This window comes from Plectropomus leopardus, chromosome 2, assembly GCF_026936395.1.
Source record: "Plectropomus leopardus strain MGB_pleo_1.0 chromosome 2, ASM2693639v1, whole genome shotgun sequence".
NCBI lineage: Eukaryota > Metazoa > Chordata > Actinopteri > Perciformes > Serranidae > Plectropomus > Plectropomus leopardus.
Window position 1 is genome coordinate 32219387 of NC_142177.1, and position 26529 is coordinate 32245915.

Consider the following 26529-nt stretch of genomic DNA (forward strand, 5'->3'; position numbering starts at 1 on the left):
CCAGTATATCATGTAGATTGATTGGCTGAATAGCAACATGATATCATTAAGTCTTGGGACACAAGAAATCATAATGAGGGTTGATCTTTAGAGAGATTGTGTGGCTTAAAATATTGTTATATTAGCCCCAAAATGTATACCTGCACTGTACACATGCAGCCTCATCATCAGCATCAGTCTTTTTAAATTAATCTATTTAAGGAATAGGGTGGTGTAATCTTTGAACTTTGTGGTGAAAGATGCATAAAGAAAGTACCCAGACAATATAATTTTGCTTGAGAACTTTGTGCTTTGTGGAGGTGTGATTAACATAAGCATTTGCTTAAAGTAATACCTCACCCCCTAAATGACATTTGTATAATAATTACTCACCCTGTATTACATTGAATTTGTGCAGAAAGCATTATTTTTCTCGCTTGCCCCCGGTGAACGAAGAATCCAAAAATAGAGAAAACTCTTGATTAATTGAAGTCATTAGATCTGCATTTAACAAAAGTAAAACTATATCAAAACTATATCAAAACATCAGTTTACAAACTCTTTCACAATTTGTTCAGTATAATCCAGGTATCATTTATCCAGTATCATGCTCAGTACTTCCCAAACAGACTTTTTCAACAGGGAACTGAACTAAAACTGAAACTTATCTTTGCTCTCTTCAAAGCCAGACTCCATCGATAAATACAGTCATTTTACCTTTGCTGAACACAGGAGCTGCTGGTTTACCACTGCCAATTAGTTAATTTGTGAACTGTTATTGCGTGACTTTGGTGTTTCAGAGTGTTAGTTGGGATTCACCAAAGACGCACAATAAGACAAACAGACTATGATTTGAGGTAGTGGTCGAGCAGCAGCTCCTGTGCTCAGCGAGGTAAAATGATTGTTTTTGTCAATGGCGCCTGGCTTTAAATAAAGCTTTTATGTCTCACTGTCAGTTAAGTTTTAAATAGTAAGGTTTTAGAAAAATGCAGGCGTTTAGGAAATACTGTGCATACAGCTGGATAATTGCGTCTTGGATTATTCTGGATGAGTTGTGTGAGAGATTGGAATTGGATGTTTTACTGTCGTTAGACATAGACCCGTTTTACGTTAATTCATCAATAATTTCAATGTTTTTGGTTTCTTTCTTCACTGGAGCAATACAGGAAAAAAAAGGTTTTTTTAGTAACACAAGGTGAGTTATAATCAAATAATCATTTTGAGCGGTGAAATATTCCTTTCAGCCTGTGTCTTGTTGAAAAATGTGTTGTTTCTTCAAGTACAGGTATTTGTCTATTTTAAGACGTACCCTAAATTCATTTACGTACCCTTTTTGCATGGTATCAGCCACTTTGGTGATTCAGAAGGTTTGGAGCAGCCCATGTCATTCTTTGCAAAGACTCTGAACTGGTATTCTCGGCCCGGCAGTATGTTGCAGACTGTGAATCTGTTGTTGAAGATGTGATCGCCAACGGTGTTCCATGTTCTTTTACTTGAATCACGCTTCATAATCATGTAGTGCAGCCTGTCGTCACGTTTCTCATCTGGAGATGGGGTCCATGAAACGGTTACCGTGCCTCGCACGTTTTCGTCAGTCTCCACAGGACCCGGTGGCTTCGGCTCATCTAGAGTAAAGGCACAAAAGTTGTCTTTTTATCCACAGTATCTGGAATAGGAGGAAATGATTAAGACAGTAAGAAGGTTAAGTATTATACCAAACTCACCTGTGACTCTAATTTCAATACTGAATGATTCTTGGCCGACAATGTTTTTGACAGTGATGGTGTAGATTCCAGTATCTGAGCGCTCAGAGGATGCAATCAGAAGCTGGGAATTTCCCTCTGCGTTGCTGATGGTCACCTTTTTAGGTACAGGCACTCCATCTTTCAGCCAGGTGACCTCAGGCCAAGGAGAGGCCTACAAAGAATATGAAAGTACAATTTTATCAGAGTTGTCAGGAGATGAAATGAAATCACCATATATGCCTTGTCATGGATATAAGTCATTTTAATTACTTCTTAAATTACCTCAAAATTAATGTTGAACCGTGCAGAGTTTCCTGCTCGCACCACCATGAAACTCTTGATTTTGGAATCTGTGAATCGTGGTCTCACTGAATAGAAAACAGGATGAAAGGAAGTCATTATTTCTCATTAATTTGGGTGTCAATAATTGTTTTTAAGGATAAAGGGAAAACCCCTGCAAAACTTCAAAATAATCATCTGTTATGTTACAGTACAATATACAGTATCGTTGTAATTATTTGTGTTATGCATTTTACTTGGAATAGGATTCATTGTTGGCCTAAACGTAACTCCACTATCATAAATCCGTTGGTGTAGTGACACCAACATGCTGAACTTATTGATTAAAGTTTTCATTAGCATTCTGTTGTGTTGGTTATCATTAGTTTTTGGAGTATACAAAAACGTGATGTGTTTTTGCAAATGTATACATCATATCTTAAGGTTATAAACCATGTTTGTAGTTGCATCCTCAACTTAAGTCACATGATACTTGCATTACTGCTGATAAGATGGAGAAACCAATTAGGTTGATGAGTGTTTAACAGTTGTTAATCCTTGCATTTAATTTGATTCTTCAAACCAGGATTCAGTGAGTCTGATCAACGTAACTCCTACAGTGGGTGGGTTTGTGGAGTATAAGTTAACTTCTTTAGGTTGAGTAAATTTAGGATTTTCACAATATTCCTTTCTTTTTTTTACCTCCCCACTTCTATGAGGTTAGTTTACAAATTCAGAGTTTTTCATTGTACAACCTTGTCATGGTTCTTTAGCTGTTGCTCTAACTACAGTGTGTACAAAGAATACAGAAGTGGATCAAAAGAAAGACCCAGCCCTCTCTTTCTAACACATAAACTAAGACCAAACTCTGATCAAATTGTTAAATCTGTGAAATTGTTAAAATTTGGTTACTGGGTTGCACATTTCTGACCTAAAATATCTTCGGAAAAGTATTTTAGTGCACTGTTTGGCTGTAACATGAGAATTTGGCGGAGGAAATTGGCGCCATACTGTTTCTGGTATTGTGAAAACAAAGGCTGAAATTTCTGCAATCAAACATAAAAACTTAACAGTGCTGATCAAACATAAACAATAAACTATACATTGCCTATTTCTCCAGTGTTGTTTTCAGAAACATATTTTAAGTGATTGTTCAAGTAGTTTGTTACCAAATGGTTGCTATATTGTTCCCTGGGTCAAAACGGACAAGCTTTCGTTAGGTTTCCCTCCAGGAGCTGCATTTATTGGTCCAGTGCAGTGCAGTGCATTCTGGAGGTTGTATGTTTTCTATAATTGAAGAAAAGTGAATGCCATGGCTCTTTTTCTCTTTTTTTTCTGGTCCTGTACGACCAATTTCTTTTTAATACATAGACAACCTAGTTTTATGACGGAAAAAAAAAACATCTTTTCAGCAACACTAATTATTTAAGTATTTAGTACATTGGAGTCCATGTAATCACAATAATCAGTGTAACAGTTTGACATAAATAACTTTAAATTGAGTTTTCTTACCAGGAGGGGGCATAGCGAGGATGTAATTGTCCAGCTCTTGTGGTCGTCCCTCTCCTCCATCGTTAGTAGCAATGACTCTCACCCAGTACATAGCCATTGACTTCAAGCCTTTCACTGTATAGAAGTTCAAGGCTATCGCATTAGCATTGCAGCGATCCCATTCTGTGTTTTCTGCAGGCCTGATCTCCACAAAGTATCCTTTTGCTTCATCCTCAACCCCCTCAACGTCCTTGGGTTTGGTCCAAGACAGGGACAGGGCTGTGTAGGTGGAGTCTGTCACTTTCAAGTCTATGACTTTACCAGGAGGCTCTGTAAACACATGATTCACACTCAGTACTACAGTTTGTAGGCTGAATCAAGGGTTGAAAAAAATAATGGCTGTGATAACCGTTCAAAGTGTCCACCTACTTTTTGGGTCTCTGGCAAACACAAACTCTGATGGTGCACTGTGTTCACCCGCTCCTGAGTTGTTGATTGCTGCCACACGGAATTCGTACTCCATGCCCTCGACCACATCTTTCACTCCAAATCCTTTGGCTGTGTGGAAACAGTGGCCAATATAGGAGTTATTAGACCTTCACTTTGCGCTGTAACCTGCTTTCATAACACCATGAAACAGAATGAATGAATAACAGAGTAACCTCTAATCATCTCATCGGGTGGGTGGACTAGGCTCCACAGGTTGCTGCCCTTCTTGCGTTTCTCAAGGTTGTATCCGAGAATATTGGTTCCTCCAGTGTCAGATGGAGGAGACCAAGAGAGGTTGATGCAATCCTTGAAGGCAGTTACAACCTTTGGTGCTGAAGGAGGTCCAGGGTATGCTGTGAACACAAAAGATTGAGATCTGTGAGTTTCTTACTGAAAAAAACAAAAACAAAGCAGGATTGCGAGAGTACTGTAGGAGAATTGCTTGTGATGTTGGAATTTCAAAGGTTTAATGAAGACCCAGTCACCCCTGAGAGTGGCAGAGCGAAAAAAAAAGGCTTGCTGGACTTCCAACAGGGCTAGTTCGTGAGCTAATGGCTAACATGCTGGCAAGCTGGGAACGAACCAGTGCCATACAGTCCCATTAGCCCTCCAAGTTTCTTCCTATTTTCTCTGTACTGTGACATTTCCTTCACACTGTATTTGGTCTCAGGATCGTACATTATTTTAGGTAATAAGCATTTATTGATAATTTAGGAAAAGGACCATAAGTTCACATAGTTTATTCAATAGGTGTATTTGTAGCGTTGACCACTGTCTCATAATGGTCTGAAAATCCTAACTATTTTGCAGTGGTGGTATGTAAATTATTTACTCAAGAGTTATATCTAAGTACAGTTTTGAGGTGTACTTAATGTGAGTATTTCAATTTTTGCTACTCCATACTCATTCCTCACTACATTTTGAAAACCAATATTGTACTTTTTACTAAATTTCATTCATTGTACAACATAAGTTACTAGTTACTTTGCAGATTCAGGTTATTAATAAGATTATAATCAACAAAGAAATTATGTCTTTTATAACGATGAAACTTTATTGTTCCCTTGGTGACATCGACTATGCATTGTGAATAATTTTACTCTTTGTTCTTTGAGTATATGTTGATGCTAATATATTTAGTATTAGCAGTAGTATTAACTTAAGTTAGTTTAATATTTAAATTCTTGAGTAAGATTTTAAATGCCAGACTTTTCCTTGTAACACAGTATTTCTATCCTGTTGTATTGCTTCTTTTACTTAAGTAGGAGTAAGTGAGTACTTCCACCACTGCTCTTTTGTAGAGAACTATATACTGTTAAAACTGGATGATGCAGCTCTACTGAAAAGCTACTATGGCTTCCTCAAGTTTGGACTCTCTGGTTCTCTATTCCCTTTGAATGTCATTGCATTCAAGATGTTTTCCTTTTAGTTAAATTAGCACATTTGAGGGTTTATCAGATTTGAACTCAATACAGGAGCTTGTGCGTATATTCTTCGCTCCACTAAGAGCATCCGCCAATATTTGCCATTCCAGTGAAATTTGATTTGTCGTGAAATTTTGGCATTTTTGATGCCAGTGTGACAGGCCTTAATTGAAGATTGGTATTCAGCAGCGTTTTATAACTTTTGTGTGAGTTTACCTTTTGTTCCGGCTTGAATATCCTCCGTCTCCATCAGCTCACTGGTGCCCATTTCAGTCTCCACTCTGATGCGATAGCAGTACCTCCTGCCGTGGTCTACATCGGTGTCCCTGAATTTGGCCTCTGAACCAATCGGCCCCACCTTCTTCCAGGTGTTGCGGCCAATTTGTTGTCGTTCAAGAATGTAGTTGTCTATCTTGCAGCCACCAGCGTCTTTTGGGGGCCTCCATTTAAATTCAATTGAAGAGGAGTTGGCTTCAACGATCTCCAAAGGTCCCATCGGAGGAGTGGGTTTATCTGTCAGAAAACAAATAAGTTAAACAGGTAGTTCGTAAGTCACTCACTGTATAGAATAGTGTAAAATAATACACTATATAACCTTACCCAGTACAACAAGCTGGCTGAAGGCTTCAATAGTGCCAAACTCATTTTTGAGTTTTATCTTGACTTCACCGCTGTCCTTGCGCTGCAGCTTGGTTAGAAGCAGACGGCTGCTACCCTCAGAGTGATCGAACTTGATATTTGGTTCCTCAGAAAGCTCTGCACCCTCAAGGTACCACTGGACTTTAATTGGTTCCCGTCCAATATAAGGTAGTTTAAAGGTAGCTTTGTGTCCTTTCTTCACAGTTACAGGTGTTTTAAATGCTTCCAGTTCCTCAGCGGAAAATCTGGGTGGATCTAGGGTAAAACAATAGTGATATTTTAAGCTGATACATGCTATAAATCTACTTTAGATAAACCTTAGAGTAATAAGCACTACTCTTAAAATTTTCTTTTCATCATGACCATGACCTCTTGGCACTTTTGCTAATTTCTGTAAGGAAAGTGTTTTTACCTTCAACAGCAATCACAGACTCTGTCTTGCGTCCATCTGCTTCAAATTTGTATTTTCCAGCAAATTCCTCTGTGACTTTGTGAATTTTCAGCCTGTGAAAAGTTCCGTCTTTTGTAATGGTTATACCCTCAGATGATTTAATCTGCAAAAAACAAGCATATTACTGTAACACAACACATAGGGCTAAAGTCTCATCGTAAGCTCTACTGAATACATGATAATCACCAGTTACTGTTGGGCTATATTACATCAACAACATCAGCATCTATACGCATCATAATAACCGCATTAAGACCCCAGGCTTACCTCCTCTCCATCTTTGTACCAGACTCCCACACAGTCTTCACTGCTCACTTTACACTCCAGCTCTGCTGCTTCTCCAATAATGGCTTTGCAGTCAGAAAGCCCAGCATGAAAGTGAACTCCTGGGTCTGAGGATTTATCAACCAGTAAGTTAGTGAATGCACATAGCCTAAAGCTGGTATCTGCATACAAGTCATTGTTAAGTTGTTCCAAGATTTTTTAATGCATCCGTGTATGGATGAGCACGCACTTACCTCAGTCAAACATCACACATTTTCTTTCTGCATTATTAATGATATCATGTATTTTATACCAATATTTGGTCATAAAATACATGTTAAAATGCAGATGTGATGTGAGAAAATAAACTTTAAAAACACCATACCAATCCAAGTTTGTAAGGGTTGTAAGAAGAGCACATTTGGAATTTATTTGACACTTGATGAAGATGTCTTCTTGGTTATTGTTCCTCTTGATTTTCTTGTTTGGCCTTCTTCAACTTTAGAGTTTGCAGAGTTGAAGCTCATAAGAATATCATCACCGAGGCTTTCATTTGCCTCTCTTGACTTAATTATTCTTGAAAGAAATACGCACACTTAAAATATTGAAAGGAAAATCCCACTGATGACTGACATTTCCTTCGTCAGTGGTGGAAGAAATTATCATTTTGTCTGGTTGAATGGAAGTTGTTCATCTATCTGCATAAATTGATTTTTGGAGCATGGTCATCCTCCAAAGTCCAGGTTGTCTTCCATCTTCAGATTATAAGAGTGTGTCTACACACAAGTGTTGTATCAAGAGCACCATCAGTTCTGCGGTTGCACCGTTAAATAATTAACCTCAATGCACCGACTCATCCTGAATTAACATTCAAAAAGGCAAGCAAGATTGTTAACACAAAGCACAAGTGCATTTAAACACACACACAGTCTGCAAACACAATACGTAAAAGATGGAGATGGACACGTCTATATTGCCTGCTAATACCTGTAGGTCACAGAAATAAAATGATATAATCAATGCTGTTTTATAGTCTGCAAACAGTCTAAAGTACAGATTTGTTTATTCATTTCACTGTTACATTGTGTGCTATAGACAAAAACCATCAGCTTTAATTAGCATTTCTGAAAGGCAGTCAACTCTCTGATCATTGCAAAAGGCCATTTAACCAATTAGAGATCAAATGTAGCGTTCTGCCCAGTAGCCACACACATTTTATGTTAACTCTCAAACCACTGGAAAAGTCATCTGCTCATCAAATGACTTTGTTCAGTGACAGTGCTTCCCATGCAGCAGTTAATGCAGCGCCAGTAATCTTACCACTAACTGTCTCCACGATCAATGGGCCTTGCTGTGCACGGCCTGAACACTTGCCAGCTGCTGCTGGCTTGCCGCCGTCTGCACCCTCACCATTTTCAGCAGATTCATCACAGCCTGCTGCTGGCCCCGTGCCATTATCACCACTGGCACCTCTCGCTTCTGTGTTTTTTGCTTTTTCAGTTTTAGGGGATATCATCGTAATTACCATCAATCCAATGTTTCTCATTTGTTGTTGGATATGCCTTATAAATAACATTAATGAAAACAGCAACAGCAACAATTAAAATGTCAACATGGAGCATAATAAAAAGAACAGCAACAACAACAGAACTAACAAACATTAACTTTCAAACAGAAGAGGAGGATAACAGAAAAGGTGATATTCAAGATGGACTCCATAATGGTGACACTGTTAAGAGAATTAATGAACCCAAGGGCTCCAATTATTGATTTTCTTTCATCAGTTTATAGTGTTGTGCTATAAAGTATCACATCAATCAGTAATATCAAGTATTACATGGATACATGAGAAATACTTTAGAAAACACTTAGTATTCAACAAAATACACAGTCGTCTATGATGTGATTAATTTTGGAGTAGTTTTTCTGTTACAAACCTCAGAATCTATTATTACAGCCACTTTTATGTTCTCAACTTGAATACATCTGTTGTCAAGTCACCTTTTCCATTTTTTTTAACCCACTCACATGACAAGCTTACGCATGAAGTAAACAAGGTATTTATAACAACAGACACAAACATGAAAGCACACATAATGCACACAAAACACAAATATAGAACATACCTAGATTTATTCAAGTAAGGGGTTTGATTAAGAGGGAATCAGAATTTAGCATAGCATATACATGCTATACTACAGCGACACACAAACAAACATTTAGAGATGAAGAAGTAGAAAATTATATATATATCTATATATATAGATTATTAATGAATACATTATCAATACTTTTAACAAATAGGTAAGAATAAATACTTAAAACGCAGGATTTTTAGTTGTGTTTGGACTGAAAACCGTGTGGACAATAACATTTCTCAGCTCACATGAAGATTAAACTGTACTGTGTTTTTTAATGGAGGCTCTAGAACTGCGAGGGTTCTCAAGAATTAATAAACATAACCCATGCTACAATCTGTCACCTCCTAGATAACGTAAATTGTGTCCCCAAGACTTTTCTGAAATACGTTTTTAAAATTCACTAGAGCTTTTAGCTAATTGTTGTATCGGGCAAAGCTGAGCAGCAAAGCGCTCTCTGATATGCTGCCGTTTAAATTCCGTCAGTGTTACTGTATATTACATTTATTGTTAATGCAGCTGCATCAAAGCTAGGAAGTGTAACACTTCCTACTATTTTGATGTCAAAGTCATTTTCATTCAAATGACTTTAGTAGCCAGTAGAATGTCTACAGCATGCAGCCTTTGACATCTCTTACCAACGACAGCTTCTTCAGCCTCCACACTTTTCTTTTTGAGGCGTTTTCCTTTTTTCCGTGACTTTTCACCTTCTTGATTTGCAGTTTCCTCATCAATATTATCTCCTATCAGTGATAGTAAGTGGCAGGTTTATTCAGGATGTCATGCAAGGGTTCTCAAGAATTAATAACCGTAACCCATGCTACAATCTGTCACATCCTCGTTAAGGTAAATTGCGTCAGTGAGACTGTTCTGAACTACGTTTCACATTCAGCTTTTAGCTAATTCTACTATCGAGCAAGGCTGAGCAGCATAGCACTTTGTGATGAGTCAGCATAGGTGCCATCTATGGATCTATGGGGGGTGGAATTGGGTTTTATTCCCTCCAAAACTTAAAGAGGGGGAGTCTGCACCCCCCAAACCTGAAACTCTGTGGTAGGATCTTGCCATTTTGCAGTGGCCATCAGAGCCTATTATATCTTCTATCGTTCTATTAACGGGATTTTTTTCACAGACAAATTTAGGTTCTACATTTCTGCAAACTTCAGGTAGGCCTACTAAGTAATTAAAAATGACTTTAAGTTAGTAGTAGCCATGTGCCCTGCTGATGAGCAACGCAAAGGTATCTAACATCAAAGCTGAACAGTTTTGGTGTGATCCGAACACGTGCTATAACTTCAAAAGGTTAAAAAGTCAAAAAATCCCAATTTATTGAAAAGATATGGACAAAATAATTTAAGCAATTCACATATCTTTATCTAAAACAAAAAAATCCTCCTCAACCTCTATTTGATGGCAGTTTCCCTTAAAAAAAACATAATTTTCAGTGTGGACTCTGAGTTTATTGCTCTCCGTTTCGCTGCTCATAAGGGCGAGACGCACCGGTATTAACGGGGCGATCTCTACAGAACATTATTGAACTACTGGAATCTAAGACTTCATTCCAACACATCACAGTGCATGGCAGTGGGACTTGGTCTTAGATAATGACATAATTTCTTTATAATCCAAATTAAGATGATCTTTTCAAGTGAGAGAATGGATAAACTGTTCAGTCGGCCAGTGACAACAGTTGTCCTGTTGCTTGTTTTGATCTGACTAGCTGTGCAAATTATCGACAGGGGAGTAAAGTCTGAGGAGAAAGTTAATTTAAAACCAATATTTATTACAAATAATAAATTAAGATTTTTTAATTTACTGTTAATCATATTTAGGGTGATACAGGCACATAGGGATACATCCACTGCTGGTCTTTTACATGGAATCATTAAATAAGGTGACGCTTGTATAAAAAACAATTTACATATAAAAAGCGAAATTTTCCTCTAACTTTACCAACATTTTTTGCTCCCCTAATGTTGGACCCAAGTTGGCGCCAATGTGTGTCAGTGTCGCTGTTTAAATTCCGTCAGTGTTACTGTATATTACATTTATTGTTAATGCAGCTGCATCAAAGCTAGGAAGTGTAACACTTCCTACTATTTTGATGTCAAAGTCATTTTCATTCAAATGACTTTAGTAGCCAGTAGAATGTCTACAGCATGCAGCCTTTGACATCTCTTACCAACGACAGCTTCTTCAGCCTCCACACTTTTCTTTTTGAGGCGTTTTCCTTTTTTCCTTGATTTTTCACCTTCTTGAGTTGCAGTTTCCTCATCAATATTATCTCCTATTAGTGACGATAAGTATCAACTTTCTTCAGAATGTCATGCATATTATCATTAAATCAGGGCTGACTTGATGAGACACCATTTTGATGAGCAAAATCAGTATTATTTGTTTCTTTTTTTGAGAAAATAATTCGTATTTTTTTTTTTTATAAAAACAGAAAAATCGTTTCAGAGGTATTTTTAGGAGATATTAATTAAAGAAAAATTGAGTTTTGTTAATGAAAGACAAACAACAGTAACGTAAACGTCAAGAGAATTGTAAGATTGAAAAAAAGATGATATTAACATCAACAACAACAACACATTACAAAAGACTTTCTCTGTTATGGCTATAAATATTATGAATAATGACAATTCAAAAGTTTATCTACAGAGATGTTTATATTGTATTCTGATGAACATGTAGTAGAAAAACTTTTATCATTCCGTCTCTCAATATGGATTTCAGAATAAATCAATTTCTTACCTGTCACTGTGTCTGGAACAAGGGGACCATCTCTCAAACGTTTCTTGCGTTTCCTTCCTGCTTCACCTTCTTCTCCTTCTCCCTCTCCTTCTCCTCCTTCACCACCTCCTGCTCCTCCTTTGCCACCTCCAGCTCTGGCTCCTTCTCCCTCTTCATCACTTTCAAAATCAGAATCTTCAAAAGATTCGTCGTCATATTCTCCCTCTTCCAAACCTTCGCCACGTCCAGCTCCACCACCAGCTGCAGCTCCAGTTCCATATCCTCCACCAGCACCAGCTGCGATGCCAGCGGCACCAGCTGCACCACCAGCACCAGCTGCGATGCCAGCGGCACCAGCTCCACCAGCTCCACCAGCTCCACCAGCTCCACCACCAGCACCAGCTGCACCACCAGCACCACCAGCACCAGCTGCACCACCAGCACCAGCTGCACCAGCTGCACCACCAGCACCACCAGCACCAGCTGCACCAGCTGCACCAGCTGCACCACCAGCACCAGCTGCACCACCAGCACCAGCTGCACCAGCTGCACCACCAGCACCAGCTGCACCACCAGCACCAGCTGCACCACCAGCACCAGCTGCGATGCCAGCAGCACCACCAGCACCAGCTGCACCACCAGCACCAGCTGCGATGCCAGCAGCACCACCAGCACCAGCTGCACCAGCTGCAGCATCAGCTTCTTTTTTCTTAGCTTTCCTTGCAGCTGCATCCTTGGCTGCCTTTTCAGCTGCATCCTTGGAGGCTGCTGCTCTCTTTGCCTTTGCAGCGGCCTTAGCTGCAGCTTTAGCCGCAGCTTTCTCTTCCTCTGCTTTCTTTTTTGCCGCTTCAGCCTCGGCTTGAGCAGCTGCTTCTGCAGCTTCCCTCTCCGCTTGAGCCTTCTTGGCAAGTTCCATTTTTTCTTCCATTTCTTTCTGATATCTTTCCTGTTGTTCCTTTGCTATTCTCATCAGATCGTCGTCATTCCCGGCACCAGCCACAGTAGTTTTACGAGCTGCCTTCTTTCCCTTGCTGGCAAGATCTTTATCAGCTGTATAAGACAACATGTCAAATGTATTTAGAATTTTGTATCATATTTGTGTTTTGTATGAATTCAGGGCAAAGTATCTTCAAAGCATTCCACATGTATTTATCGAGCTGAAATTCATACTGCATTAAGAGAAAAAGTAGGACAAAAACAATTTTCTCACCTTCAACTACAAGCCAGGCACTGCAAGATTTGATTCCTGCCATAGCAGTATAGATACCAGCGTCCAGAGGCATACAGTCCCTCACAATCAACTTGTGGATAAGCTTATCTTCAGATACAGTGATTTCATGTTTTTCACTATTGGACAGCTTCACGTTTTTGCCCATCCATACAAGCTCATTCAAAGGTGCAGTCAGGACACATTGAAAGAGGGCGTCCTCTCGTTCTTCTGCCTTAACCTCTTGTATTTTGACAGCAAAGTCAACGTTGGGTACTGCGTGGTAACAGAAAGACATAAAATAGAGAAAAGAAGCCGGGAGTGATTATTTCATTTCATTAATTTATCCCATCCATTTCCTTAACTGCTTATTCTGTACAGGGTCACTATTGGTATGTCTGATGGTATTTAATCGCAGTTATAAGTTTAATTTCAAAAGAAATATCAGTAATACTTAGACTGAATTTATTTAAACCTAATCTAATTTTAACGCGATTGAAGACCTACCTTTAAAATCTGTTGAGAATATGTTGACGCCCTCAACATCCACTGAGTAGAGTCCAGCATCATCTGAACTGAGATTTTTAATTGTGAAGACATATTTCTTGCCAACTTGTTTCAAACTATGCTTTTGCGACTCGCTTTCTTCTATGGTGAATGGAACCATAACGCCATCCTGCAGAAGTTATGGGACATGTTACTATTTTGAAAATGCATAATGAAATGCAGCATTATAACACTGGATTTAGCAGATAACGCCCCTCACCTTATACAGGAAGATTTTGCTGGAGGGATCCTTGAGGTCCATGTCCAACTCAATTATTGCAGAATCGGTGTCTTTGACCTCAATATGTTTCAGTGTACTGATATGTGTCACAAACTACAGTAGAGATGAAGAGATATAAACACAGTCATAACAGATGTTTAATGAGACTGCTCACACAATGTAAGATAGACACCGAACAAATACTGTTTGGAAAAAATTGGCAAAGTAGAAATGTATAAGGTTCTTTGGCTTGTCCCCATTAGGGAATCCTTTTTCAGTTCCTCCTAAACCTTTTTTATTATGGTTCTACCTGGACCCCTTTCAGAGTGTCCCTCCTATTATCCAACATAAAGGTTTATACCCACGACCGTCTGTGAAAGTTTCAGTCAGGAACCTCCCATGAGAAGTTTTAGGGAGAACCCTTCTATCACCTACAAAATTAGTGCATGCACGCAAGTTTTTCAAACATGGGTAAACCATCTAAAAGAAGGCTACAAACTGCTTTCCCTTTGCCAGTTGAGCAAAGCTGTGAACACAGATCTGCAGCAGACAAGCATGTGTGTGTGGTTTTAGTGCGTTCGCTCGACATCACCGACAGGCAGGAGAACAGCAAACAGTAGACAGCAGCATGGTCAGAGGTCCGTGAAAGCTTTACGGTGGTTACTTCCTTTGTTATATCTCTTACTATTTCAATCTCTCTTTCAAACATGATGCACACTAATTTGGATCAGTGTTTGAGAGCTCATTGGAGTGGAGACGGACGTTAATAAGCGGTGGTGCCAAATTGCAAGTCGCCGTTTAGGAGCTGAAATTTGCGCATTTTTTCGGGTGTTTTCATCAGAGGAGCCAGAGGCGATAAATACCCATGAATACTGCAGTCATTTGACCCAGGTGTGAATGCCGATTGTAGACTTTCCCATTGCATTAAAAAGCCAAATGTTAGTGGGTGTTAGCGTTCTTTGTGCAGTGGGAATGAGACTATGACATAGAGGGTCCATTGAGAACCCTCTGTCCCCCTCTTTCCACCAAATTGCTCAAGTTCTTGAACCAGATCCGTTCAGGACTATTGGGACCTTGGTGCTGTCTAGCAAACCACCCCACTGTACCATTGTAATTAAGGATCAAGTAAGTAACTTTTCTAAGAACTATCTCCTTAAAAGGGAACTTAAGAAACTCATGCTTCTGGGTAGAACCTCAGCCCTTTAGGAAGAACCCTTTTAGAACCTTTATTTTTAAGAGTGAAGACTACCTAAGCAGCTTTTGGCATTAATATTAATTTGTTTGGACATGTTTATGTTAGAACTGAAGAAGAATCAAAAGGACACATACCTCTGCAATCTCCTCCTCTCTCTCTTTCTTCATTTCATTCAGTTTCTTCAGCATGTGGCGGAAGTCTGTGATACCGTACTCGGCGCAGATTCGTTCATAGTCTTTCTTGTCCGCGCTGAGGAGAATTTCCCAGACCTTCTCCTCCGGCTCCATCGGCTTTTGCTCACGTGTTCCATCAACATTACTGTAGAGAGAAAAATGTCATTAAGCACCAAACACCAATGTCTTTTCATTAAAGAAAAAAAACGACATCAACTTTGCAGTGCCACACAAAAGGAAACGTCATTTAGAAAATACCACATCCGTTTAGTATAATACACAAACAGCACTGTTTACAGAATTTCACTTACCGTTTTTTAAGCATTTTTCTAAATTCCGTTGCATCTGGGGAAGCAAAACAAAAGACGTCAGTCCATATCTGAATGTACTTTGTCTGTTACAGTGGTATTCAAAGATAAAAGTTTCCATTTAACTTAACTGACATTGCACATATATATATATATACATATATATATATATATATATATATATATATACATTTGTTACAGCCCCATAAGAATTGTTTTCTTTTTGAATAAATATAATTGTATTTTAACTTAATGGCAAATAGAGACGAGTATCAATCATATCTATTGGCACCCAACAGAATGAAACCTAGAATAACTCACTTAATCTTTCTAAGTCACTTCGAGTCACTTTGATATTTTTGGGCAAAGGGACGTAATGTTACCGCAGTAATGAAGTCATCACCATCTTCATAGCTTTTTTTGAGCAGATATGAAAAAGTTATTTTAAGTGAGACCGTGCCTGCTTGCAGGCGAGCGATGTGACCAGATTATCTTAGTTTATAAAAATGCAGCGCAGTGACATTACAGACATTTCATACACCAGACATGTATAGAGTGCTGCAGGGATGATGTTTTTTTTTGTTGGCCGACAAGGATTTAAGCATTGTCCTGGTTCCCTCGGCAAAAAACCAATTCGATTTTTTCCATTGGATTTCGGATTATTGCAGAAAAAAAACTCTGTGACAAACAAACGTTTATGATACTTATGCATTTTGTTCAGGAAGGTAATCTTCACAATTTAACTCCACTGTTATTATTTTTGAAGGTAAATACAAACACCAGAAGTCAAAATCTAACATTAGGCCATAAAATAAAATTGCATGACTTGAAGTCACGACCACAACAAGTTTGTAAAGCTGGGTTTGGCGTTACGACCTTCTGTAGTCTTATTTAGCCATCTATTAACAACTGCCTTTTTTACCGACACCTAAAAGCTTCAAAATTCACAAGTGGGGTATTTATCAATGTATTTTATATCATAGAACAAAACAAGAACATTTCTCAAGTTTGTGTTAACCACAGACCTTACTTCAGGCATCTAGTCATAAACCTATTCAAACACATTCCTGCACCACTCTATAACACGGACCTGCCGTGGATGTTCATACGAGTCAGCTGTCCTGTCTCTATTTGAGTAGAGAGTCCAGTCTGCGGTGTAAATCAAACTTTTCACTGATACACCAGAAAATTAGAGAAAGTTACAACATGCATACTGTCACAACCCTAGTTGTCTTCTTACTGCTTAGCATGATCCTGTTTGCTGATATTCACATTTTTCAGTCCGTTTCTTAAAAAGCCTTTAATGTGTCAAGTGAAAGCGCACAGTGGTGCTGCACTGATATGACAGATGCTCCCTGACAGGTAGATTTTTTCCAGGAATTCCTATTAGTGAATTAAATGTCATGTTGCTATGGAAACAAATGGGCTAGGTTGTGGCTCAGGGAAATTGAGCTGCTGCTTCATTCCAAGTATTGATAGTTTAGATGAAAGCTACCAGCATCTATTCATCTTTGTACTCAGCTGGTTGCCCAATTCTCTTAAAGTGAGTTTTTAAGAAAAGTGATGAATGTGTTTTTAATTGCAGAGGTAGTTTGTCTGCTGTTGAGTGCTATTTGTATCTGACAGGGGCAAGGAAAATGCATATTAGCTCTTTTTTTGCCATGAGTTTGGCATTATAATGGAGAGCTTTGACTTGACAGTCAGAAATACAAACTGCCTTTCTAAGGAAAATAAATGAATAAGATTTGCACCTCTTCAGATAAAATTTTGAGAGTCAAGTATTTGAAAAAACCCACCTTCTACTGGTGTCTTTTGCAGTTCCTTGGTCTTAGAGAATCCAACTGTAAAAAAAACAACTTAAATTTTCATCTCGTAATTTGTCACATTTCAATACAAATATGCCAACTTAGAGGTTTTATAATGCAGCTATTATCCAACACACTCGAGAGACACAGACTTGAAAAAATAATAAGGATCCTACCCGAAATAACATTCAAGACAACCGTGCAAACAGCTCTTCCATATTCATTTGTTGCAAAACACTTGTAAGTATCAGCATCGTCGGGGCTGACCTTAGGGAACTAATGGAATACAAACACAGAGTTTATGGCATTGTCCTTATCACTGATAACAGTTCAAACTTAACACATTGTCACATTACATTTCTAGTATATGACTATCTGCTCCATCTCCCATTCACTTCTATTCAAGCCCAAACGATGGACAAATTGAAACGTATGTTTCCTGTTTTGCTGCAATCTTACGTCTTTGAAGAGTAACTAAACCTCCTAGCCACTTTTTTTTTAAGTTTGAAAAGCAATGTATATGGGTATTTCATAGTGTTTATTGATTCAGGTCCAACTCTTGACATTTGAATGGAATTATTAAAATTCTCGATATTTCGTTATAAATATGCATAGTGACTGCCCTCTTAAGGTTGAAAACTGGCTATTGCAACTGAATTTTGCTATTGGTTGATCCTGGTAGCAGGAGCCTGCTATCTTCATCAACCAACAACTCTGGGTGTGCGGGGGGCAGGGAGTTGCTGTGGATCAAGAGGCGGCACGATTGGGTGTATCTCAGCCCTCCTCCCAGCCCTGCCCATTTTTGAGACTTTAGAGATTTAGTCAGATTGAGGTATTTTAATATGGGGGTCTATGGGGATTTACTCTGTTTAGCGTCAGCCTTAAGTGGCCACCTGATGAACTACGGTTTTTGGCACTTTACTGCAAAATCTGACAAGTTTACATTAAAAAAATTTCGGAAACCAATTGCCTTGCACAGTGTAACTTCATATAACTGTTATATCATAGCTCCATCATTAGTGATATCCTCTTGGTCATAATCAAGTTAAGTCAGACTAGCTTGATTTACCAAAGTTACTAAAACGTGGAAAGAACAAGGTAATTCCACTTGTCATTTTTAAGTTGCAACATCTTCAAAGAATTAAAAAAATATACAGCTATATTTAAAATAAGCTCAACATTTTGTTATAAAGTGAACATAAATTAAGATTTATAGTTATATTTACTTTCCTTTTTCAAGGCAAGCCGTTTGAAGGATTATTTATATAAGTAAGATCACCTTGTCGTATTTCACACCGTTCCACATTGGCTTCATTTTTCAGTTTCGGAGGTTGCCCCTTAGTGTTGTCTCATTACATAACTGCACTATCGAACAACAAATTGTAGCACTGCTCTCACACACTGTTTACAGTCATTATCTATGTCAGAAAGGAGACATTGTGTCCTTTTTCGGGGTGGAGTGCGGGTAAATTTCGTTGCACAGAAACGTAATGTGACCATGTCTTTTAGATACCTCAGTATTTTGTGCTACATAAAGAGCTTACCTCAATAGTATGCTCGAGAGTTGCCTCGTCATACTTTTGCATGCACACGCCAGGGAGAAAATTTATTTCTCCATTTGCTCTGCTCCACGTTATAGTCGGGGTTGGGGTGCCCACCACTTTGGCTTTAAAGACTGCAAATTTACCTGGAATAATATAAAATGAAGATTTCCTTATTAGTGACTGACAAATCCGTCATCGCCATTTTCTTCATTGAAGATGAAAGATACATAGCAATAGACACACATGCAAATAATTAAACATTGTGTTTGGTTCATTTTGTTTGGCACATTAGAGTAAAATACTGTTTAACATGTTTTACAGTTTGTAGGTATATACTCCACTTTTGCTGTTTACTTTTACATGTAGCTGCACATGATTAAGCTCAGGGGTGTACTGAAAAAAATTCTAAATTTTTATCACTTTTTGTGTCATGTTTTAAAATAAGTAGCAGTTAGAAACACAGAAATTGTTAGTGTTATTTTCCACCCATAGAACCCATAGAAAATAAAACATAAATGTTAAAGCATAAATGTTACTTTCTCACTAATTTTCATAGATAACACATAAAAAGATGCCCTCAAATAAAAACACAACATTCCCTACAGCTAATTTCTAGTTTAGCCCTATGCTAACTTTAAATTAGGTCAAATATTTCATTTGTGCTGCTTTGTAGGCTTTCCAAATGTTATTGGGTGGAATTGATCAAATGCTGATGGTGAAACAATCAACACCATGTGGACTGTATCACTCAGAAATGTTTATCCACCATAGAAATCATGCTACTATCCGTGCCCCAAATGACAGGCACACAGAGGGGCCGGTATGAGACAAACAGGGCCGGACGGCAGGTAAAACGTAATTTTTTTTTTCTTTTCGTCGTTTTGTAGTCCACTGATGTGGCAGCCTGCTGGGATTTGTCCCAGTATACCAGATGGCCAGCACACCACTAATTCAGCTCTAGTCAAGGAGTGTCAACTCATTAGAAAAAGAAGCAGCTGATGTGCGTTGAGGAAGATTTGATCTCTTATGATAAACTGTCAAGGTTTCAGAAGTTGGGAAGGTGAAATCAGCCTCTAAGGTCCGCTCCTGTCTGAGAATTCTGTTCATTCTTCCTTAATAATGCAAATATTCTCTGCATACTGAATGTGGTGTGGCTGGTTGCTCATTCCTCCTGCAGTCTGCAGGTTACTTTGTGCCATTTGTGATTAAGATCAATGCATTTTTTAATGTCCAGTACATGAGAGTTAGTTATTTATTTATTTTTTAAATTTCTGATTAATTCGAGTCTATCGCTCAGAGACGTGGATACTTACCCTCTTGAATAGTCAGTGCAATGGGTTTGCGGGTGAAATCTGGAGTTGACTTTCCTTCTGGAAGTTCCTCTTTAAACTGCGTTATCATGACACCGGGCACTTTCGACTTCTTCTTGATGCCTGATCAGTCAAAACAAAAATATTATCAATTAGACAATAACGTACAGAGAGTAAAAGTTAAAGATAGAGTATATACAATATACTCATTAAAGCAGGATGATGTTAACTGATGATGATGATGTTAATGACTTTTTCAAGTAGCCACTTCTGTAAATCTGTGAACTTGAATGAGTACAATATGTCTGAAGAAAAAAAAAGTTTTAGAGAAAGGCTCACTAATTTAGCATAAAAGTGGATAACAAATATGAATGCAAAACCCAGATAAATTCCCCAGTTAACATTTATCAGAGTGAACTTCACACATAATCATATTTAAATAAATGTTTATCTGAAGGAAGAAGGACGTTGTGGAATAAAAATGCCACAATAATGAGACAAACTTCTAAATTCTTTTAAAGCTCTGCAGTTGGTGCGATAATTTATATAAACTTTATTTTTTTTTCCAAAATATTTTCAAGATTGTAAGATTATAATTTATTTATAAATTCTGTCACATGTCAACAGTGAAAACACAAGCGACTGCAAAAGTCTTGCGACTAAGTTTGCATAACTCTCTCTGTCACCTTAAGTCTGACCCTGCTAAATGTTTGTTATACTTGTTCTTGCAAAATTTCCACTGCCCTTTTTGCAAGAACAGAATGTTAGATACTTAATTTACACCCCCACCTACTCTACATCTCCTGTGTGTTGACTTTGCGCAGACATTTTATTCTCATATATTGCTCATAAGGAGCAGTACATACTGTACAACCAACAGTATGGCCAAAAGTCAGGAACCTTTCCAAAGGGGATGTGACTATCAGATGTATGCATCAAGACATACTTGTCTAACCACATATTTTAAGCAACTTTGTAAAAGGCATATCCAAGTTTTCTGAAATAATGTACTTTGGACTCTCCCATTTCTTTTCTACTTTATGGATCTCTCTCTTGATATTAGTAGTGAGTATTTAATCTTCATATAAACATGCACCTCCAAGTGACTTGATTAATGTAAGTAGCAGGCGAAATAAGCTTATAGTTGTGTTGTAATAAATCGAGGACTCTTGCCATAAACATGAAAGTTTATGTCTTGTTGAAAATATGAGTATAGTTAATATTAATTAAAATATGGGACAATTCATATTGTAAATTGATTGTTGTGAAGATAGTTGAAACCTATTGTATGCAGAGCTGTTTGTTTCAGTAGAGTTTGACTGCAGTCCCAACGGGGAGTCTGTCGCATGTGACAGGAACCTTAGATGATTGGTTTCTATAGTACAGGAACACCCAATATCTACCTACTGCCTTTTCTTTTTAGCATAGACTGTATTAAAATAATGGACGTAGCTACTGTGATTTCACGCTTTTGTTTGTGGACTCCTGTTTTGAAATCCTTAGTTCAGCATTTCGGCCATAGCTATCTTAGATTTTGGAGCCGGGAGTGGCCATATTTGGACAAGGGGGTAGAGCTGTGGAGGAGCGAGGGGTGGATATGATTAACACACTGTTGTGGTGGTTCATTCAAAGCAATTCACCCTTGATTATCTGAACTTTAAGCCTCCAGTTGTCATGAATGAGAAAATTTGCTATCCAGACCAAAACCAGGCTGCACACGTTTATTTGTGCTGTAATGTTGGGCATTTTAACGTGGAAGTCAGTGGGGATTGACTTGCTTCTGGAGGTAATGAGCAACTTGACAAGAAATGCAAGAAATTATTAGGTTTAGGAAATGATTTCTAAGAAAATCTAGGAAAAAATCTCTAATGTGTTACATTTGAAATGATTATAATTTTAGACTTAAATATTTTTTATAGAATAATAACAATTTTTAAACTTTTTTCAACTTTCATTTTTTGGTGGGGTTGGGGGTGGGGGGTTTTCATGTATATTTAGCAAATTTCTAGGTCATTTCCTCCTAGACTGTTTACTGTCTTTTCCCATGTTTTTGAAAGAAATTGAGACAATTTTGCCAGGTTTCAAATGATTAACACTGGCCTCGGAGGTTTCCACTTGAACTTTACTGACTGCTGCGTTGTCCTAATAATGATATCAATATCTACACACTCAGTTTTCAGTGCACTTTTACTCACTTTTTGCCAAATTCTTAAAATCAGTTTACTATTACTAGACTTTGATGGATCAAGTGGGGTAAACTAACCATTCCTAAGTGTTATATAAAATAAATATTTTGTGCCATCTTTATCTAAAAGCTAGTCAGATTTTAGCAAGCAATTCAGAATAGTTTGATGCTGACAATGTACTGCTGGTAGTGAAACATTAGGTGACTGCTAGCTAGCTTGTAGGCTGTATCTCTGAAAAAAAAGGTGATTTATTTGTTTATAATATAGACTCCTGCTTAAACAGCACCGACATTTTTGTGAAAACTTAAGCCTGGTTTCTCTGAATGCAGGACCAGCCTTCATGTGTCTTAAAATGTGGAATATGTTTACCTGGAATACCACTATGATTGTCCGCATGGGCGAAGAGTTATTAGAGTCATTAAGAAAAAAAAAATCATCCAAGTGTTTATTTTTGCCCACTTATTCTTATTTCAATCAAATTTCTGGCTTCTTAAGTTTCTCACATTCTGTGTACATTTTAAAATGTTTTATATGAATCAAGTTGAGTGAGGCCTTGTGCTACATTTTTGTGTTAAGCTAGGTTGTGCAGTTTTTTTTAACCTTTATAATATGTGACAGAGGCTTATTTAAACAATTTAATAACAATTTTCATTCTTTTTGTAAGTTCACAGAAGCAGTTCTTGGCTACCGTAGTAATCCCTAAAGTATGTACAGTCATGACAGTCAATATTTCTAATGAATAAAAAGCCCATATGTTTGTTTTGTATACAGTGCATATTATTCTTATTTCTAGCACAGTTCAGTCTAAATGATGAGCACTCATAACAGGGAAAGTTGGGCAGAAGTTTTCTGTGTGGGGAAAAAGCACTGCCCTCTGCAGTCTGTGGAGGTCCACAGGGTAAAAATTATGAGTCCAACTTAAAGCTCACTCTAGAGTTGAGTTAGGCATTGAAGCAGGTTTAAATGCTTTGCAGAAATCCCAGAACACCTCAGAGTACCAATATTGACTAACCCATAGCAATCTCGAGGGCGGCATCACTGAATGCTGATCGCAGAGCTTCAGCTGGTCCAGGGATCGTTAATTATTTTCTCTTGGCATGAAAGACCTGTAATAGGCAGAACGTAAACTATAGTATATGTAGTTTAAGTAAGGAGAAATGAGCAGGGTGCCCCAGCGTTTTGCAGTGTTAAGCGTATTGGAGGTGAAGTGCTTGCGGCAGGTGCTACAGAACAGTATGTACTGTATGTGGCAGAGAGCTGATGACATTACATGAGTTTTGATGCTGTTAACAAGCTCAACTTTCACGCTGTGGAATCGGGAGGATGACGCGGACATCATTAAAAGCAATTTGTTTGCATGGAAATATTGATCAGCCTATTAATGTTGAACAGCAATTAAAGCTGCGTGTTTAAGCCGGGCATTGATTTCATGGGTCAAACAGTAAAAAGTATGATGTGGAATATAATTAGAATACATTTGGTACAGAAAAACACATATATACTGTATATGTAAGTTATATTACATTCATTCACAAACATCTCCAGACTCTTGATTTTTTTTTTTTTTCCAGATGAGCGTGTACTTTGGCTAAACTCATTAAAAAGCTTTTGCATCATGTTTCATTAGTTAATGTTTTAACCCCTTTGTTGTAGCTGGACATTTTGAGGATGAAGTTTCTTTGAAATTGGTATTTCTTTTGTTATTCTTTCATTTTATTTTAATTTGATCTCTACAGTCATTTTTATTCTGCACTGAAAGTAGTATAGAAATGCATCTCTGACTGCTATCCAAACCAAATAAAAATATATGAAGCTACACAGCACAGGAACAAATTTACATAAGAAATTACAGTATTCTAACTCTCTGAATATAAAGTACATAACTCCCTGCACTTGAGTGCTGCACTCTCCTCTTTTTATTACTCTGCGCTTTCATCTTTTTAATTTCTTTTGGCTTTTCAAATTTGTTTTTTTCTCATTTCATGTCCTTTACGGCTTATAAAGCACTTTGAAATGCTTTTGGGTATGAAAGGTGCTTTATAAATACACCTGGCTTGTCTTGCCAGATAAATAAATAAATAAGAGAATGATAAACTTTCTAAAGCTGCTGAATCACAACATGTTCCCACTGTTGTGTGACGCTTATTCTCGGTTTCCCAGTTGCTGTTGTTGGGCTCTTATACGCTGGAGAGTTACAGTTTTTTTGCTACTCAGATGTCCACTTTGTAGCTTAAAAACATGTACATTGACTAATGGAGAATCCCAGTTTACAGTATGTTATCATTTAGGTTTACTGCAAAGATATCAGCAGTTTTCTTTCTGTAGATATGAACTAAAAGCTTGCACTTGTCATTTTTTTTGTTTCATGTCACGGCCATGGTAACAGAGAATGATTTGATATCACGAGGTATCACTGTGTACTTGTGTCGCCATAAATCCTTTCCCAGTAATTGTCAAAGGAATACGAGAAATCAAAAGATATCGAGAGTTGGGTGAAGCTTAAGGGCTCCCAGAGGTCACGGGTGTCGTTCCGGCTGATTACCTCGGGACCTCAATGTTCTGTGTTAACTTGACAGCACATGGTTCTCTTAGAGCTGCTTTGAACTGCTAGGATCATAGAAATTGCAATTTTGTGTCTGTGACAGTCCCGGTCGTCACAGTAAAGCCGAGGAGAGCACGAGGGTCAGGCATGAAAAGGCCGAAAATCTCCAGGGAATACAGAAAAGCTGGTAACTTTAAGCGGTGACTCAGTGTGCCTCGGTGTTCGTCGTCTGAAAATACAGCCTCAAATATAGCCTCAAATACAGGGTCCCTGCAGATCCCGCAAAAGTCTTACACGACACTGAAGTAATTTGAATTCATTCATCTAAAGTAAGGCCGTCATTGGTATTAAAATGTCTTAAATCTAACTTCCAAAAGTCTTGAAAGTGCTGGGACATGGGAAGTAGGATTAAATGAATCATTTTTTCAGAGGTTGCTTTGTAAAAGCTCAAAACAACTTATCTAAACTCAATCTAATCTCATCTTACATTTCTGGTTTTGCTCCCTTTTTCTACAGGTTTAAGTTTTAATGTTGAGACTTTTTTTAATGCACTCAATAGATATATTCCTCTCAAATTTTGGTCACAAATTTGTTAAAATCTGTGTTATTGAGCACTTCTCCTTTTTTTCCAGCCTTTTCAAGTTTTATGTCATACTACACATTTGGGTAAAATAAAATTGTCATTTAATTTTGGTTAATAGAAAATTAGTCCTACAGTTAATTTCAAGTGGCATTAAAAAAGTCATAAAATGTCTAAGTTGCCTTAAAACCTGTGCCACAGATGTGCCATAGACACGCTGACTGCAGGATTCTCCACCTGAGCTTTTGCCTGTGAACTTCATGTTCTTTTCACTCCCATAGACATATTGATGTTTTCCTGAATTTGGCAGTACATCCAAATGACCTTACAGCCACACAGGTCAGTGATGATGACTAACTGCTGTCAGATCAAGACCCTGGTGAGGACGATGAGCATGCAGATGAGTTTCCCTGAAACAGTTTGTGGCGGTTTGTGCAGAAATTCTTCAGTTTTGCAAACCGATTGTTGCATCAAATGTTGTGGTGACTGGTCTCAGACGATCTTGCAGGTGGAGACGCCAGATGTGGAGGTCCCGATGTAGCCTGAGGTTGTGAGGCTGGTTGGATATACTGCCAAATTAATGGACGCAACATTGTAGACGTCCAGTGAAATGATCGTTCAGCTGGATAATCTTGTAGTCATCGTGAAAAAAGTTTTTTATCTTTAACTTGAATCAGTGAAAATGGGAGCAAAACCAAAGATGCCATTTAAATTTTTCTTCAGTTTATCTATTTATATTTTTTTTACTGTTTTACTGTTTAAAGACTCACATGCAAGTCATAGCAGAACAAACCGCACTCAAATTTTGTTTCTTGCTTGGATGTTCAGAGCAGAGGATCCACTGTCCACTGATCCAAATTCATCAGAAATTGGCTATAATTAATCAAGATTTTGCAGCATTGCTCACACAAGGCAACAGACACCAGATATTTTCTAATCCCATTCCACTGTCGTCTCAGCTGCAAGACAAAATATTCATATTTATTGTTAGAGAAAACATTTACACTTCTGTTGTAGTTATCGTAAAAGTGGTCTTAAATTTAATTCTTAGTGGCTTTTAAAAAGTCCTTAAAAGTCTCAAACTTTTGAAAAGTGTTTTACTCGCAGCCTTTTACTAATACCAAATTGACACTGTCTGTGTTTGATTAATATTGATCCGATTTTTCAAGTTTATTGTATTTAAGGTTGAATAATTTTAAGTGGCCACTGAGGTGACCTGTCAGACAAGCTTGATTTTTAGGAGACATCATGCCGCCCTTTGAGGATGTCCCTGAGGAGCAG

At 38.0% G+C, this 26529-nt stretch overlaps 1 protein-coding gene across 6 annotated transcripts in view; it reads right to left on the minus strand.

Moving 5' to 3' along the window:
* LOC121959489 (immunoglobulin-like and fibronectin type III domain-containing protein 1) overlaps positions 1-26529 on the minus strand; it is a 36162-nt gene that overhangs the window by 1370 nt on the left and 8263 nt on the right. Inside the window, exons 3-25 of one of the 6 annotated variants that reach the window (XM_088091240.1) lie at positions 19944-20063; positions 18631-18773; positions 17263-17362; positions 17078-17122; positions 15285-15318; positions 14935-15118; positions 13606-13719; positions 13347-13515; positions 12843-13115; positions 12302-12682; positions 11654-12115; positions 11082-11186; positions 9538-9642; positions 6765-6889; positions 6459-6600; positions 6008-6301; positions 5624-5920; positions 4157-4336; positions 3924-4052; positions 3516-3824; positions 2007-2092; positions 1704-1896; positions 1308-1604 (exon numbers count right to left, since the gene is read on the minus strand). In XM_088091240.1, the coding sequence (XP_087947366.1) occupies positions 1308-1604; positions 1704-1896; positions 2007-2092; positions 3516-3824; positions 3924-4052; positions 4157-4336; positions 5624-5920; positions 6008-6301; positions 6459-6600; positions 6765-6889; positions 9538-9642; positions 11082-11186; positions 11654-12115; positions 12302-12682; positions 12843-13115; positions 13347-13515; positions 13606-13719; positions 14935-15118; positions 15285-15318; positions 17078-17122; positions 17263-17362; positions 18631-18773; positions 19944-20063 (4287 nt within the window). Of the gene's footprint in view, positions 1-1307; positions 1605-1703; positions 1897-2006; positions 2093-3515; positions 3825-3923; positions 4053-4156; positions 4337-5623; positions 5921-6007; positions 6302-6458; positions 6601-6764; positions 6890-9537; positions 9643-11081; positions 11187-11653; positions 12683-12842; positions 13116-13346; positions 13516-13605; positions 13720-14934; positions 15119-15284; positions 15319-17077; positions 17123-17262; positions 17363-18630; positions 18774-19943; positions 20064-23138; positions 23226-26529 lie in introns of those variants that run through there. The other 5 variants (XM_088091236.1, XM_088091228.1, XM_088091224.1 and 2 more) reach the window with 5 other exon arrangements.